The sequence below is a fragment of the Pelodiscus sinensis genome, chromosome 2 (assembly GCF_052426305.1).
Source record: "Pelodiscus sinensis isolate ZL-2025 chromosome 2, ASM5242630v1, whole genome shotgun sequence".
In the NCBI taxonomy this organism is placed as follows: domain Eukaryota; kingdom Metazoa; phylum Chordata; order Testudines; family Trionychidae; genus Pelodiscus; species Pelodiscus sinensis.
This window is the reverse complement of record NC_143053.1, coordinates 88,917,297-88,934,967: the sequence shown is the minus strand read 5'-3', so window position 1 is coordinate 88,934,967 and position 17,671 is coordinate 88,917,297. Positions and strand designations below refer to the sequence as shown.

The following is a 17,671-nucleotide window of genomic DNA, read 5'->3' as shown; positions in this document are numbered from 1 at the left end:
TATTATCTAAAGTTAAAGGGAAAAAAACCCAAAACCTTGATTCCCATTAAAACAACACCAGGTTGCAATTTGGACACTTGAATGAATTCCAATGTTTTAAAGCTGAGATTTCAAAAGAGAAAGGCATGTTGCTGCAACATCCGGTGACTGTAATACCTTACTTGAAAAGGTAAGTGGTTAATTTGCATAATTTATATTTTTTTATACTAAAGAGCATTGTTTTTATATAAACCAGAAAAAAATCCCTAATCTCTACAGATAAAGTTCTTGCCTCCAGTCACTGCTGCAGGTAAGGTTGACATCAAGCTGTACAGCGCAATCAAAAACATACTTACATCTTAGCTCATTTTACAGGTACAGCCATAATCAAGGCACAAAGATCTTCTACAAGTATTTTTCTTCAATAAAGTTGTACAAAATAATATTACATTTTACAGTCTGTACAATATAATAAACCAGCAGTAAAACAAAAATATATATAGGGAGAAGACTGTTGTCCAAGAATGATCTAAATTAAATGGATCATTTGTGGACAGCACAAATAACATAAGTGAGGGTGGTAAATTTTCTGCCTAGCTGCAGTAGGCTGAAAAAGTAGCTGTAATTCAAATGCCTGAGGTGTGTAGAGGCACTTAGCCCCAAAACCCCAGAAAAATTGCTTATCACCATGCCTCTCATTATCTACTCTACTTCCTGTGCCAGAAACGGCTTAAATGAGGAGGTCACTTTATCAGTTGACCTGCAACTCAATAATGCTAAAAACTGTGACAGAGTAATAAATATTGTGGTGCTGCTACATTGTGTGTATACTTCCTCAACAGTATTTAATAACCTGATACAAAGTGCATTATTCCTTTTTCACCCATCAAGTACTCTTAATATCATGTTAAAAAAGGGACCCACACAAGGATAGGTATGACTTTAGTGTCATCCAGCTGACATACCAGTTTGAACTAACAATCAGCCTGCTGGAAAAAATTTAGCAGGTTATGTTCAATTAGCAAAAACAACCCCTCCCTCCCCCAAAACAAACAAAATACACCTCTAAAGCAACAGAGGTAGCCAGAGGCTTAGTGGAATGACAAAGAAGTGGCATATCAAAATAAAGCACACAAATAGTCCCAAAAAGCATGGCGGAAAAGAAACCCAAACTTGCTGCAAACCAGCTCAAAGGCTAATAATTAAGGTAAACAAACTGAAAAGACTGACATTTCTGTAGTATTTTCTTCCACCCTGTGTGGCATAGTATATATATAGAGAGAGAGCAAGAGAGTAAGGAGCTAAGTATTTAAAACCACAGGCTCCATGGTGATCCCAATCACAAGAGTTCATACTGGCGAAGATGCATTCTCTGAATGATGTCTCGACAATCGTTGAACACTCTGCGGATGTTTTCTGTGTCCACTGCACATGTGAAATGTGGGTAGCAGTAATGCCTGCCATCTCCACTTGCTGTACTTATCCTCTGCAGAAAAAGAAGAGAACATATTGAAGACTAATTGCTCAGGGGTCTCAGTTCATTACAGGGAAATTCTATTCTGTGTCCATTTGTATGTGGGCGTTTGTCATAAGATACAGTGATCTGAAGAGCAAAAGCCCAGTTTTCAGTATTGCCAGCTTGCCTATCCAGCTGCAAATCCTGGATGTGCCTATGCCTTCCAAAGGTATGCCTGTGTTTTTGTAAGATACACACTGAAGTGTATTAGGTAGGTTAAATCAGTAGTTTCAAACTTTTTTTTTCATGACCCAGTTGAAGAAAGTTGTTGATGTCCATGATCCAACATAATGTAACTAGAGCGGGAGGAGGGGGTGGGAGGATAATTTTTGATGGGGAGACATGCCAAGGTTTTAGAAAGTGGTCGAGAGTTGCACTCTTCATGATATTAGTGGAGTTGGTGCAGGGTCTGGGATGGAGGTTGGGGCAAGGAATTCGCATGCAGGAGGGCCTGTGAGATCTGGGAGTGAATTTGGTTGAAGGAGGCAGTTGTGATCTGGGGCATGCGATTGGCGTGCAGGGGTTTGGGTTGTGACCTAGGGCAGGGGATTGCAGTACAGGGTCTGGGAGGGGGCACGGGCTCAGGAGGGGGACAGGGGGTTTGGGTTATGTGGAGTATAGGGGTAGAGGGCTGGGGGGAGAGAGGGGTTGGTGTGCTAGAAGCAGGTTTTGGTCAGGGGACTTAATATTGAGACTCCAGAGCAGCAGCCCAGCTCCTCTCAGGCAGGAGCCTGCCCTGCCCGGGTTCCAGGGCCATGTGCTCTGTGAATAAGAGCCTGAAGGGAGGGGAGAATTGGTGCTTCGCATGCTGCCTGGTCTTGAAACAGGCAACTCCCATTGGCCAGAAACCGACTAATGGGATTGTGCTGGGGGCAGGAACAGCACCATTTCCTCCCCTCCCCATTCCTGATCATAGTTTGTGAAAACCAAATGGCCCCGCAGCCGCTTTCCTGAGCAGTGTGTTGGGGTGGGACAAGCAGAGGAGTCTGCCTGGGGGCTCCCTGCTGCGTGCTGGATTTGGTGGCTTGGAGGGCAAGAAGTGGCCCATGGAGGGTGTTTTGCCCAGGCCTGAACTAGAGTGTAGGCTCGGGTGGGGCTGAGGATAAGAGCTTTGGGTGTTGGAGGAGGCTCTGGCTCGGGAGGTGTCAGTGCTGTGACAGGAGGGGCTCACCTCGAGTGGCTCCCAGTCAACGATGCAGCAGGGCAGGCTGGCTAAGGCAGGCTTCCTGCCTCTCCTGGCACCATGCTGCGCCCCATAAGCAGCCAACGTCAGGTTCCCAGCCAATGGGAGTGTGGAGCTAGTGTTTGGGGCAGGGGCAGTGCGCAGAGTCCTAGAAGCCAGGCCTGTGGCCGGCCACTTTTGGGGTGCAGCAGAGTTTCCAGGGCCAGGACAGGCAGGTATCCTGCCTTAACATCCCCACTGGTCACCTGATCACCCATATTCCATGACCCAGTACTGAGTTGCAACTCATAGTTTGAAAACCACTGGGTTAGATTATAAATATAAGCATGCTTATAAATGCATCTAGCCCTTTAACAATTTGGCTGCTGGCAATCTAGTGAAAAAGTCCCAGTTTAAGCTGATTTTCAATTCTTAGATAATCATGTGGAGAAGTTGTATAACCCAGGCTACTCCACTGCTTTTGGCATTAGCAAATTAGGGAGCCTTTGTATGTGGATCTAGAGGCTTTGTTCAACTACAGAAAACCCAAAGGTAGACAAAATTATATGCAAGTCGAGGTCCGCGAAGGCAGATAGCAGTGTCTAGGTACCGTTAAGCTACAACATTGTTCTCTTGCGTTTCACATGAAACGATCTTCAAATTAAACAAGGGGGCTATGTCTACACTGCCCCCTCTCGCACAAAAAATATGCAAATGCGGTGAAGTGTGGAATATTGCCACGCCTCATTTGCATAAATAATTAGGTTCCGTTTTTGCACAAGAGGCTTTTGCGCAAGACCCATTCTTCCTGAAAAAAAGAGGAAGAACAGCTCTTGCGCAAAAAGATGTTTCTGCACAAAAACGGAGCCTCAATTATGCAAATGAGGCACGGCCATATTCCACGCTTCATCTCATTTGAGTATTTTTTGCACAAGAGGGGGCAGGGTAGACATAGCCAGAGTGCTCAATTTCTGCCCACAAGCCTAGGAAGCTGTTACACAGTGCTACAGTCTCTGAAGCAGCAAAGCTTGGCATTCCAAGAGGGCTTGTTTTACCAGCTTTACTGAGCATGTGAAAAATATAATTCAAATTACTATTAAGCACCTTCCCTGCGATCAGCCCATATGAACACTGAGGAATCCTGGAATCGTTTTACAGTCTAGAGGACTGAACTGGTCGTGATAGTTAATAGAATTTACTGCCATCTATCAGCTGCAGCCAATAGTACCTAGGTTTATAGTGTAGCCTACTTCCTTGGAACTAGGCAGAGAAAATTAGAATTGGTACTCCGCTTGACACTCAGCAAGTGAATGGGCTTGAAAACAAAGCTACACTCTCCCCCTCAAAGTGACGTCTACAGAATATCCAAAGGATAGCATGAGGAAATTTGCACTGGGGAGTGGTTCACAATCCATCCCATTCCCACTGCCGTTACAGACCAAAATACTCTTGTCTTACACTTGGAAACAAAGACCCAGCATGATATCACATGGTAACTTTAAGAATAACAAAAGAACTTCAAAACCCAATTACAAAGAGAGGCAGATAGGCAGATAAACAGGAATTCATTTGCAAATTCAACACTATCAATTTAGGACTGAATAAGGATTTCACCTGGCTAACGCATTACAAAGGCAATTTTCCCTCTCCCCACATCAAATGCTGTGAATGACCCACTTCCACTCTGACTTGATTAGTTCAATTAACATAAGCGTCTTCTTCCTTATATAAACCCCTGTGCTTCTGTAACTTCCACTTGTGTTCATCCAATGAAGTGGGTTTTACTCATGAAAGCTTATGCCCTAATAAATCTTTTAATCACTAAGGTGCCACAGAACTCCTTGTCATTTCGACTAATGGTATGTTTTATGTTATCATAGACTAAATAATCCTGCACTCCACAGCACACGGACTAAAATACCTAATTGGTATTCCCAATTTATGAGTTGGGCAAACCAGGTAGAGTATAAACAGAAAGTTTTAACAAGAGTATTATGCATAGTAGTATAGGGTACACTCTCACATATATAACATCTACTGTTGATAAGCAAATACTGCATTCTGCAGTGCATCTGTTCCAGGAATTAATTTTCTTTTTTTGGTGCCACCAAATGGCAAAACTGTGAACTTTTGTTTTAAATCAGCAATGTAGCTTGTCTACAAGAATAGTTTGGAGCAAGCTGAGGTGCAAATCGAGCCCACACTTGCCTGCTGAAGTGTTGCTGTATACACCATACATGTCATTGGGATGTACGATATAGTCATATCTAGCTTTCTGATGATAAAGAACAGAACTCATCCTTTCTATTTCAAAAGCACAGGGCCTTCTTTGAGCACTAGAGAATCTCCATTAGCTGCTAGGAGCAGAGTTTAGGGATGTTAAATAGCTGTTAATTGAACTATCAATTAACCTCATTAATTATTTTTGGTCACTTGACTTTTCTCTAGTTCTGGGGGTGGGAATGGCAGCCAGTGCTCTCCAGCCCCACTCCCAAGAAGCCACCCACCACTCTGCGCTGTGGCCTCTGTATCAGCAGCTGAGCTCCTGGATCTGGTGTGAGCCGAAACTGAGCCCAGCTGCCTGCTTGCCTGGCTCCTAATACACTTTAAATGCAGAGCTACAGTGAGAGTAGGTCCCAGATCTGGTGCAAGCCTGCTAAAAAATTTACTAGCAGGGGAGAGAAGGGGAAATTGAGTGTAGTCTATAGTATTAACCTATAAGCTTTTCCTTATTGGTTAATTGACTACACTATTACATTCTTAGTAGAATGTTTATTATACATAGCCTATTTCTGATTACACCAAGCAAAGTACTAAGTAGCCAGTTCACCACAATGATTTGAGACTTTTACATGAGATGCGATAGCAGCATGTTGTGTTTTCAAAATATTGGTCTTTTGTGTGTCCTGACAATTAAGCAATCTTGTAATTTTAGGAGATTTTTTTCATCTACTGAATTTTAAACTCAAGCCTTATTCTGAAGATTCATATTAGACTTATAGTAATAGAAAGAAGTGCAACTTGAGGAAAAACACGTACCTCGAAAATAACATTTAGTAGATGAACTATTAAAATACCAAAAAAAAAATATTGAAGCTGAATCCTTATAATTATGAACAAATCAAGATGACTGAGAACACAACAGATTCTTCTGAAAGGAGCTAACTATATTGTTCTTGAAATCCAGGTGAATGTATTCAGATTGTAGCTCCTTCATGTATATGAAAAAAAAATTATTCAGATTTTTCAAAACAACAACAAAAACAACCAGTTTTGCCCTGCTGCTGTTTCTGTGAGGCTGACCCATTGTATTGAAGTAAAACATCAGCTGTTCCAGAATCCTGTATACAAAATATCAATATTTGTACTAGGAAAATTCTAAAGAACAGAAGAATGTTGGATTCAACACTGCAAAGAGGAAGGATAGTCTTGTGATTAAGCACAAGACTAGGAGTCTATGGAACAGAGATCTCCTGAAATAGGAGACACTGCCATGAACTAGGCATGTGACCTGACCTGAGTAGAAAAAAAGAAGTTTTTATTTGCTAACGCAAAGAGCTGGATTGCCAGCCTTGTCTTGGTGAGACAGACAAATAGCTCTTCCTGCCATATCTAGCTTTACATACATTGGAAACTTATGGCCTAGTTTTCATAGTTACTGAATACTTGCAACTTCCATCACTGTCAATGGAGACTTTCACATAGTAAATTAGCACTTCTAAAAAGGAGAAAAGAAAATGAAATGCTCACCTACTGACACTTTTTAGCAATATTAATCAGAGATGCGTTTAAGTATAAATACCTTTATAGGGATATAAACTGCTGTAAAAAAAATTAATCGCTTACACACAATGTTTAAATGGTTAACCTTGAAGAAGCCCCTCTGTGGTGCGACATGGCAGGTTGTCTGGCCAGGCCAGGATCAGCCTGCTGCACTGTTGGTGGGGGCTGCGTGGGCCAGACTGGGCTTGCTACACTGCGCTGCAGGTGCCGAGCTGCTCCAGCCTACTGCTTAACTGCTTACCCCTTTACTTCCCTACACCTTTTCTTAACTAGTCAGTGATAAACCCATGTTTAATTAAAACAACAATCTGAAATAGAATCAGTGGCTGCAGTCTGAGTCAGCAGAGGGAGAGTTTTCAATGCTGCTGCAAGCCTGGTACAGTTATAAGGGGACATGACTTTCATGGACTACCAAAGCACCCTGTGTGGCAGTAACAGGGGGCTGATGTGCCAGGCCTGTGAACATGTCTATGTAAGATTTTAGCTGTTTAAACGGTGTGACAGGATTAGGCTAGAGGGCTAGAGTAGAAGGGGAAAGAGGCAGCTCTAAAAACCAGAATCAGCTTTGGCTAATTAGGAGAGGGTTACTTCAGGGCAGCCAGGAGCAGCTGACCCAGAGTTATCAAATGCACAGTGAGAGCAGCTGAGGCGGGCTGCTATGAATCAATTAGGACCAGCTGATCTCACTTCAGGGTGCCACAGGGTCTTTTAAAAAGATTTCCCTGCTGGGGAATAGGGGGAGAAGGGAAGAGCAGGTTGGAGTGAGGTGGAGAAAAACTATAGCAGATAAGGAGAGAATTGGAGAAGCTGATCAAGAGAAGTCAATGTTGCCAGAGAGCCGGGGAGGTGAAGGGCTCTAACAGAGAGTGTTTGGACTCCCTTCCCCAAGAAGCCTGAGAGTTTCAGCCAGTGGCTGGGGAGGACTGTTTACCCAGTCCAGGCAGACCAAGGAGTCCTTACCCCAAAACACTTCTAGCCAAGGGACAGAAATCCAAACCCCAGCAAAGGCAAGAGGGTCCCGTGCTGCAGTACCTAAACTATCAGCGAGATTGTGGGTTGTATAGGGTCTGGGGCCCAGGAGTGGGACTGATCTTGCCACAACAGGTAACTGATGAGCTCGGTTGCTTAAATGGTTACACATGGCTCCCGGTCTGGCTCCCAGGAAGCTGGCTGCTGCCCTGTGCTGCTGTGGGGCAGCAGACAGCTCACTGGGAGCAAGGTGGCAGACAGGAACTGGTACTCACTGGGAGCCAGCTTAAAAGCTGGTTCCCGGCGTGCACTGACTCCCAGGGAGCTGACTGCCACCCTGAAATGCTGCGTCTGTAGCAGCAGCATGGGACATCAGGTGGGAGACAATACGCATGGAAAGGTGGCTTAAAAGCTGGCTCCCGGCGCAAACCAGTTCCTGGAGAGCTGATTGCCAACCTATGCTGCTGCTTCTGATACAGAGGCTAAAGTGCAGGGTGGCAGCTGGTGTGCACCCTGGTCTCCAGTCCTCCACATCTGCTTCAACTGACCTCCAGCTGCTCCAATTACCCATAGCATTGCAAAGCCCTCCCCCCTTTTCACTCAGCCTACCCTGGACTGTGCTTTCTGCGGAGCTATTGGATTGTCACCCCTTCCCCAGACACCTTGTCCCATAACCTCTCCCCAGTCTTCTGCTGGCTCCTCCCCATTTCTTCTTCCTCACTACACCCTCAATCCCCTCATATCTCCCCTTCTCCTCCAGGCCTGAAACACCCCCTTACTCTCTGCCACCCATTGGGCTTGGGGAGGGGCTGAATGCCTGTTAGGGGTGGTCAAGGCTCAGCAACCTTTCCACCAGTTGGGCGTACTCCTAGCTGTTCTCATCTCACCAGAGCATCTGGAATCTAAGCTCCAAGCCCTGCCCACCTTGCCAGATGCACCTCTTGACAAATGGAGAGGCACCAGGTCTGTCAGTGGTTCAGTGTCAGGCCATCAGGAGAGTCTCAGGCCACCATTGTTGACAAATGGTTCTTGGGTCTAACCACTCACAAGAAGTGATCCATGAGAAAGAACATGCATATTTTTGTCATTTTATCCCCAGCTCTGTAACTCTGGTGTGCTGTGCAAGCACGTGTTCCTTCTTCTATTGGCCAAGTGTCCTCAAAGAGTTCAACTATAATCCAGAGGACCCCTGGGGGAGAAGGGGCTTTGGTGAGGGAGCATGTATATTTGACTGGGGGACCCAGATAGACAGTTTTAGGGCTGAGGGTAGTGGGATTGTGGGTCCCACATCACAAGCAAGGGGCCCCAGATGGAGGTCTGCACCTGGGTGTCTTGGAGGCCTAGTTTGTAACAAGTGACTGGATGCTGGTCAGAACCAGCTGGTTTGGAAGCACATGGGATGCACAGGTTTGCTCCAATTACAACAGACTGCTGACCACCCACTGTCGCTAAGTGTAGGAACGGGCCTCAGTAATGAATTGTGAACTCCACACAGAGATGTGAATGAAATGTGCCATGCAACCAGAATAAGTTCTTACAGATAGAGAAATACACACACACACACACACACACACACACACACACAAATAACAAATGAGAAGTGGAAATGGCCCATATTACAATGGCCATGTGCATACTGGAGAAGAAAAGAAAAGGAAAGAGAAAGGCAGTTTGGGTCCACAGTAGACTAAGTACCAGACTGGATGACAGGAGACTATTCCTGGCTGTGCCATTGATTCACTGTCTATTACTTGGCACCTAGTGCCTCAGTTTCACCATTTATTAAGTGGGGCAAAGAAAGCTCAGCCTTTTTCCAGTGCTGTGAAACATATGGCTGAAAAAAAGCTATGAAAGAACTAAGCATTTCTTCCCACCCTCTTCTTGCACAAACCATACTGTCAAGCGTGTGTAATGAGAGTAATTTCCATGATACAACTAGATAAAGGTTTTTAAAAATACTCACTAAAAACTCATCCCGGATAAAGAATTTGGCTCTTGTGACTTTGGGATCTTCTCCTGCATCTGGTGTTGCTGTTTAATTAAAAATAAATTATATCAGATAAATTAAATAAATGAGCTATTTTTTATATTTAATAAGAGATGGAATAAATAAGAGAGAGTCCTTCACTATAGGAATTAAAAAACAATAGACCTACAGTACATTCACTATTGGTTCTTCTAAAATGAAAGACCACTTTAAACTATCTTAAAATAAACAAACCTCTATTTCCCAGCTTTTTAATGGGTAACAGCTGCTTGGATAAATTGGGAAAATTGCTTACTACAGTGACACTGGTTGTACAAATTACTAAAACTGACTGTAGACTCTCCAAATGCTCACTCACATCCATCACTTTACTAGGCATACATGGATCAATGTTTGGGTTTAACTTGGTACCGTGTGCTGATTTGAAAAAAAGTTCAGCAACACAATGCCTCTTAAGAGTGTAGCCCAATGAAGCTACTACACATTATTATTTGGCATTACAAATAATAACAAGACGATTTTACATTTCTTTAAAAGTGAATTTGTTCTTGTTTAAAAAATGATGCAAATATTTTTCACACTAGTAACTATTTATTATTAGAAAATATTTCATTGCAAAAGTATTTAGATTTTTGTTAACAACTCCTAGCATTTAGTAACAGGAAAACAATGAAATGTGAAAAAATAGTAATTCAGTGGTTCAACATTCAGTTGGTTTCATATCTGTTGACAAAGGTTTGATAGTGAAGTTCTATTTATTATATAAGTAGGGACCTACTTGAATTGCAGGATGATTGTCAAATAACTGAAGCGGAGATGAGGGCAAGACATGGAAAATGGCAGAAAAATAATAATGGACCTTTATTAACTGCAGTAATTTGAGAAACCCAGAGAAGACCTTTTTGCTAAAACAATATAGATGCTCATGTGTTATGTTATGCCTCCGAATTTTTTTGATAACAAGACATTTTGTTACAACTGTGTTGTAGTCTTTAATGTGTGAGGCTGACAGCCAGAGTCCCGCCATTGTCACGGATTCTACTCTGCTAATGGAGAAAAAAAGGATGCGTTGCAAACTTCTAAATGTATGCAAAACTGTGGAGTGTGCAAAGTAAGCTAATTCAAATAAAAATGGCAGTGGAAGCCTAATATTGTGTGATCTGTAATTTCTGTAATATTGCAAAGTAAATAGTACATACGATGTTTTTTCCGCCCCAAGTTATAAGCACATGCTTAACTAGATACGCACATGCATATCTATGGGTATGTCTACACTACAAAGTTAGTTCGAACTAACTTTCATAGGCGCTACACTGGCGCTCTGTTAGTTCGAATTTAATTCGAACTAACGGAGCGCTTAGTTCGAACTAGGTAATCCTCATTCCACGAGGATTAAGCCTAGTTCGAATTTACTAGTTCGAATTAAGGGCTGTGTAGACCCTTAATTCGAACTAGTGGGAGGCTAGCCCTCCCCAGGTTTCCCTGGTGGCCACTCTAGCCAACACCAGGGAAACTCTATTGCTCCCCTCCCGGCCCCAGACCCCTTAAAGGGGCACGGGCTGGCTACGGTGCCCATGCCAGGTGCAATCCTGCCAGCACCCAGCCAGCAGACCCTGCACCTGGCACAGATCGAGCCACCCACCCGATGCCCCCCAGCCCTCCCCCTCTTCCCGGGACCAGGCTGGCGGCTTCCGGGAGCTTGCCCAGGACCGCAAGAGGCGGGCACCCGCCTGGGCTAGTGCGGACATCGTGGACCTCGTCCACGACCTCCGCACTAGGCACAGGAAAGTGGCCGGCTAGGGCAGGAGAGCTGCCAGCCTGGCCACCCAGGAGCAGGTGTGCATGAAAATCAAGGTGGTCCACTGAGACCCCCAACCCTGAGCCCTGAGCTTACAATGGCCGTACTGGGTCAGACCAAAGGTCCATCTAGCCCAGTAGCCTGTCTGCCGACAGCGGCCAACCCTAGGGACCCTGGAGAGGATGGACCGAAGACAGTGACCAAGCCATTTGTCTCGTGCCATCCCTCTCCAGCCTTCCACAAACCTTGGGCAGAGACACCACTCCTACCCCCTGGCTAATACCACTCCATGGACCCAACCTCCATGACTTGATCTCACTTCCCTTTAAACTCTGTTCTAGTTCTAGCCTTCACAGCCTCCTGCAGCAAGGAGTTCCACAGGTTGACTCTTTGCTTTGTGAAGAACAACTTTGTGTTACTAGTTTGAAGCCTGCTACCCATTCCTTTCCTTTGGTGTCCTCTAGTCCTTCTTTATGGGAACTAATGAAGAACTTTTCTGTATGCACCCTCTCCACCCAACTCCTGCTTTTAGAGACCTCTATCCTGTCCCCCCTCCGTCTCCTCTTTTCTAAGCTGAAAAGTCCCAGTCTCTTTAGCCTCTCTTCATATGGGACCTGTTCCCAACCCCTGATCATTTTAGTTGCCCTCCCCTCTCCCAGCCTCTCTCTTCCCCTCTCCCACCTCCTTTTCCCAGTCTCCCCCCGTTTTGTTCAATAAAGACAGATTCAATTTTTGAACACAATTGTCCTTTATTTTGTACATCAAGAAGAGGGGCTAGGGAAGGGTAAGTGGAAGGAGGTGAGGGAGGAATGGGGTATGTGCCCCTGATGGGGAGGACTGGGCTTGCTCTGCAGGCTTTTGGGGTGGAAGCTCTCCTGCAGCCCCCCAATTGACCCCTCTCCCCAGATGGCAGCCTGAGGCAAGTGCAGCCGGTCTGATGGCCGAGTGCTGTGATGTGCCCAGTGTGGGTACTCCGGGCAATCCAAGCCAGGACTGCTTTGCAAGCGGGGCACCCCTGAGAACTGTCTGTCCGGGGTGGGGGTCGGGACCCTTTAAGCACAGCCCTCGGCTAGCCTGAGACAGCATCTCCACGCTCTAAGTCCTCCTCTGATGCCCTGCCGGCACTGCTTCCGGCCATCCTTAAGCCTGGTTCAGGGTCCACTTAATGTGGACATGCTAGTTCGAATTAGCAAAACGCTAATTCGAACTAGTTATTTAGTCTGGATCCGTTAGTTCGAATTAGCTTAGTTCGAATTAACGTTGTAGTGTAGACGTACCCTATGTATCTGAGGAGTCCCCACTGACGTCAATGGAACTACTCAAGTGGTTAATTATTTTGCTGAATTAGGGCATGCTGGTCAATTTTTTTAATGTTCTTGTTCAGTACAGGAAATTCATTCCTCAGACTGCATGTCAACTCTGTTTGCTTTGGGTATAGAATTAATTTAATCCTGAAATAAGCAGTGGAGTGAAGAAAACAAGCTGGGTATAATTTGCTTCATTCTATCTCATCCCACCATAATTTTGTACTTAATTAAGATACCTCATCAGATGCTTACAAATAAAATAAGGGAAAGACTTACTAGAATACAGATATGGGTTTTTTTCACTCCTATTTATAGCAGTGAAAGAGAACAGTTATTGGGAGGACAACATACAGGCTATTAGGATACACTTCTGCTCTCCCTGGCAAGGAACAGGACAAGTCTATTACAATTATTACACTGATGTTGATTAAATAACGTCAGCTGTGATTAAAAAAATGACACTCAATTAAAGAAAAAAATGTCACGTCACTTGATGTTTAGCTGCTTGAACATTCCATTTCATTTTCTGAGGCTCTCAGTAAAATCAAATCAATGAAGCGGAGATATTACACTTTGCTTCTTTACTTTTTGACAACTGGTGGCTGTAATGTACTCCACAAATAATCTAAGCTTTGAGGGGGAAAAAAAGGCTCCTTCTTAACATTCACGTGGGCTATTTTTGACCAAGTCAGTCCCAAATTGTAATGAATGAAAGCCTCTTCCACCTCCCACTACTTTTGAAAAATGGTATGGTAGATAGGTAGCCTTGGAAATTTTAAAGTAGAATGAAGGATAATAAATAAATCATAATACTTCAGTCATATATTCTGTTGTTAATAATAAGCCATACATGTAATAATGTTTAGACTCTTTTACTGACTGGTTCATAAAAACTGTCAGGGAGGACGGTCATGTGACTAAAGCACCCCATTAGAAGTCAGGAAATAACAGTTCTGTTCCTTATTCTGCCACAGATTTAGCTGTGATTTTGGGCAAGCAACAATCCCCCTGTTTCTTAGCTTCTTCACAGATATAATATGGATACCTCCCAATTAGAGGCTGCTGAGAGACCTGAGCTGATACCTGCAAAATGCTACAGAAAAGTGTTAATGTATCTTCAAAAAAATCTGAAAACCAACCCTTGTCGATCTTTCTGGAATTAGGATTTTCAGTAGTTATGTATTTATTAGAACTTTAGTTCTCTGCATGGTCTCTTCCATGAAAACGCATTGGTCCAAATAAATGAATACTGGAAATTACAAATCTGACAGTAAGTGTCGGTGAATACAGAAACCGTCACAAATCTTAGTTTGGTACATGTCCAAAAAAGTAGACCTTATAGAGAACAGGAGTCTGATTCCCTGCTGCACTGTCACGAGGTGCAGCACAGATGGCTCAGCCCAGGCCAAAGGAGACTGTCGTGGAGGTGAGAGACAGCAGAGGTGGCACTATTTCATTTTTGTACTCTCTGGATTCCAAGCTGCAGTGCAGCCCATTAGAGCCAAACACTATGAGCGCACTTCCACCCACAACTGATCTGCCCCATCTTTCCTACCCTGGGACTTGAGAAGGGGCAGTGGCTGTTTAGGATGGTTATCCTCTGTGCCTATGTCAAGGGAATTCTTCCTTTGTCAACTGTTAATGGCCCTGATATGGTGCCAGAGTAGGGGACAAAACCTGTCCCTCAGACTTTACAATTCATACCAAAGAGAAGACCTTTCCCAAGTAAAGTTTTCCCTTTGTGTACTTGCATGTGTCCTCTTATCACAGCAGTGTATCCTCATCTGGATTTAAAGAATCTATGTGTTCTGTAGTACTTGTGAGAACAAGGATTATACCACCACTTTAATCCCAACAGTTATGAAATCTTACCATCATCCGGTACAGTGTAACGCACGTATTCAGGAAAGTAATCTTCGATTTTAGATTTCCCTGCCAAGACCTTTTCAGCCAGCATGTCCTGTTTGTTCAAGAACAAAATGATAGAAATGGTCCGTAACCACCTGTGGAGAACAAACCAGATGTTGATGCCAACTCTAACATATCCATCGGACAACCATTTCACAAAGAAAATCTTTTATGGCCTTTCTTATTTTGCGTGGCCTATGTGGTCTTTTAATCAAGTTTAACGAAAAAACAAGCTAAACTAATAATTTAGTTATCTTGAATTCACATGCATGGGGGTTGATATATCAATTGTGTTTAAAATATTTGAAGGCAACAAGTTTAAAATTTTGTTTTATAGATTAGCCCCCTACCACCAAATCAGGAAACGCTAACCTGAGACACCAGAGAGTTAACAATTCCAAAAAAATGTTACAGTACAAAATTAATACTAGTGCTCCTCAGCATGTAAAGATGTGCTTGGTTCTGCTAAAACAACAGAGAAATATTGGAAGTTACCTATTTTTTTTGTACATTATTCATACAAATACACACAGACACAGACAGTGGCCTATATAATACTTGATGAGTCAGGGGAAGTAAACCCCATTCTACCACAATAATGCACCAGACTATTATTGAGACACTACACTACTGGGATTTGTGCTACAAATTCTTCCTGAACTGATCTAGCAATCACCTCATGCCCTGGAGCATAAAGGTAGATAGAGCAAGCCTTGTAACATTTCACTTTAGTAAATGGCAAACTCTAAGTTTCATACTACTCTCCCTACAGATTTTGGAGCTGCTTGAAATGATGGCTTGCAAGATTTTGTGGCTATATTAGGGATGGGAACAAGAAATGTGACATCATGTTGTCACCTGGACCTACCATGGAGCCCCATATCATGTGCTAACCCTGACCCAAACAATGGGTCTTAAATTCTTAAACAGTGCTACTTGCTTATAACTGGGTGCAATCCCACTGGACTTGTTTTCAGGAGATGACTCTTAAGAGAGCCGCTGCCAGTATGCTCTTGTGGTACTGAGACTGGTGCTGTGAACGTGCATGAAGTTGGCTGCTGCTACTGCTACCATACTGCTGTGATGAGGACAGCCTCAGTGTATCTCCTCCCACCTGAGAGGGAAATGGAGCTGAAATATGAGAACATCCTGATCTTTCCTACTCAAACATAGCGATGTCAGAATTGGCTTTCACTTCCCCCCTTAGCTGGGCTTAACACAAGGAACACAGAAGTAGTGATGGCTCTTGAGACCTGTCTGCTGACTATTCCAAAGCCCTTCTCATTCCCTGTCTGAATCTTTAAAGCTTCTGGTTAGCCATCTGGCCTGTTAGCTTCTGGTTCAACTCCATGATCCTATTAGAGTACTGAGAAACTGACATGGTTTTGTCTCTGCAGCAGCCCTAAATGGTGTTGTGGAGGGGTTAGTGCAGTGGGTGGTGCTTCAAGATTTTTAGCAGGGAACATTCTGGTCTTGTCTTAACATTTTTTGAACAAAAAATATCTAAATACTTAGCAATGGGACCTGCTCATTAGCGAGGTGTTACTGCATTCAAGCACATGTTCACTTTAAAGTGGCAAAGGTTTTTTTCAACTGGTAAGGGAAGGTATTTTTTTTTCACATTTCTATAAGTTGCTACAGAGACATTAATAACAGAAAAAGTACTTGACTGAGCCTTTAATTAGGTTTTTATTATCTATTTTATTAGAAATTACTAGCTAATATTTAAGTAATTAATGCTTGAACAATGCTTAGAAAAATGTAAGTGTAATACTAATTTTGTTATTACTGACTACGTTAACACTTCAAAAAGAGATTTATTTTTACCTATTGTTCCAGATGCTTTTGAAGAGATCCAGGGATTCCCGTAGTCTGTTTGTGTTATTGTCTTCCCTTATAACCATGTTATAGCTACTACAGGCCACAACAAAGATTATAGCAGTGACATCTTGGTGGAACACACAAAAGAAAAAAAAAAGAGAACAGAATGTTTCATATACCCAAAACAGGCTGAACAACGTAATATTTCAGTGCAGCCACACAACGGCTCCACACAACTCCATCTGCAATGTGTACTCTAATTTATATAGGAAGAAATAATATGTGATGCTGGGTTCCTTTATTAATGTCACATGGTAAAGTGCAATTTTAATCTCTGTTCAAATGAGACGGTTTTGCTTTAAACACTTCATTCAGTAAAATAAACTTAAGAAAATATGCAACGAACTGATAAAATAATAAAACACACACTGACGTTTTTGAAAAAAGGGACTGGCTCACTTAAATTTAGTGTAAAACAAAATTATAAGCATAATACAGAAACTCTTCCAGCAAAGAACAGATAAACTAAACACGTGGTGCAGACTCACCGTTAAAACATTGGATCCATTTTCTTCTTTCGTCTCTCTGGCCACCTACATCAAACATGCTGTTAAAAAGCCATAGGATGTTATATCATTTTGTGTGAACTAGGAAAATCACATAAAGCATGCAAGGTTAGGGTTCACTTTAAAACGTCTGACAGACACAAGGGCACTAACAAAGAAATACTGCCTGAAGGGGAAAAGAGGTCCTGAAATTGAGTTGCATGAAATGCAGATATAACCATTCTATCTCTTCTGCATGACTGGGAGAATTCCACTGCATTTATACTTACACACACTTTTCCTGCAGATGAAATAGACGTTTAAAGCCTTTAGAACTATATATATATATATATATATATATATATATATATATATATATATATATATATATAGATAGGTGAAGTTTTATGTGAGAGACTTTTATAAATTTAGGGACAAAATATTTGGAGCTACCATGCTCTAACAGGCACAAGTTTCAGAATATTTTGAAAACTCAGAAGGGAAGTTACGATTCAGAGGCACAATATTGATAAATATTTTGGTTAAAAATAATAACTACAAGCAACCTGAAGATGCATGTAAAAAAACAGTGAGTATTTTAATAGAAAAACAATATAAAACCTCAAAACCCATACTTTACATCTACTCAGAACAAGAACAAACTTAGTTCTTTGGGCCCAATTCTTCAAACTCTTACTGATGCAAATATTGCAAAGAAGACTGCATCAATCCCAAAGAAAGCAAAGTAAGAACTGTGTAAATTGCCAATGTAATGAAATGAAATGAAATAATAAGTAACATCCACCACAGATACACCCAGGATAGATACTAGAGGACATTACTACAGTTTTCAACTTTCTTTTCTTTTTGAGTACACGTCATATAAAGACAAAAGG

General features: G+C 42.7%; 1 protein-coding gene across 3 annotated transcripts in view; it reads right to left on the bottom strand.

Annotated features, from left to right (window-relative positions):
* Nucleotides 1–714: 714 nt before the first annotated feature.
* The window catches only part of GNAL (G protein subunit alpha L), a 315,877-nt gene continuing 298,920 nt past the window's right edge, over nt 715–17,671 (bottom strand). For 2 of the 3 annotated variants that reach the window (XM_006117488.4, XM_014570679.4), the window contains exons 8-12: nt 16,779–16,837; nt 16,237–16,357; nt 14,374–14,504; nt 9,373–9,440; nt 715–1,465 (exon numbers count right to left, since the gene is read on the bottom strand). In XM_006117488.4, the coding sequence (XP_006117550.2) occupies nt 1,319–1,465; nt 9,373–9,440; nt 14,374–14,504; nt 16,237–16,357; nt 16,779–16,837 (526 nt within the window). In that variant the 3' untranslated portion in view covers nt 715–1,318. The other variant, XM_089776312.1, reaches the window with a different exon arrangement.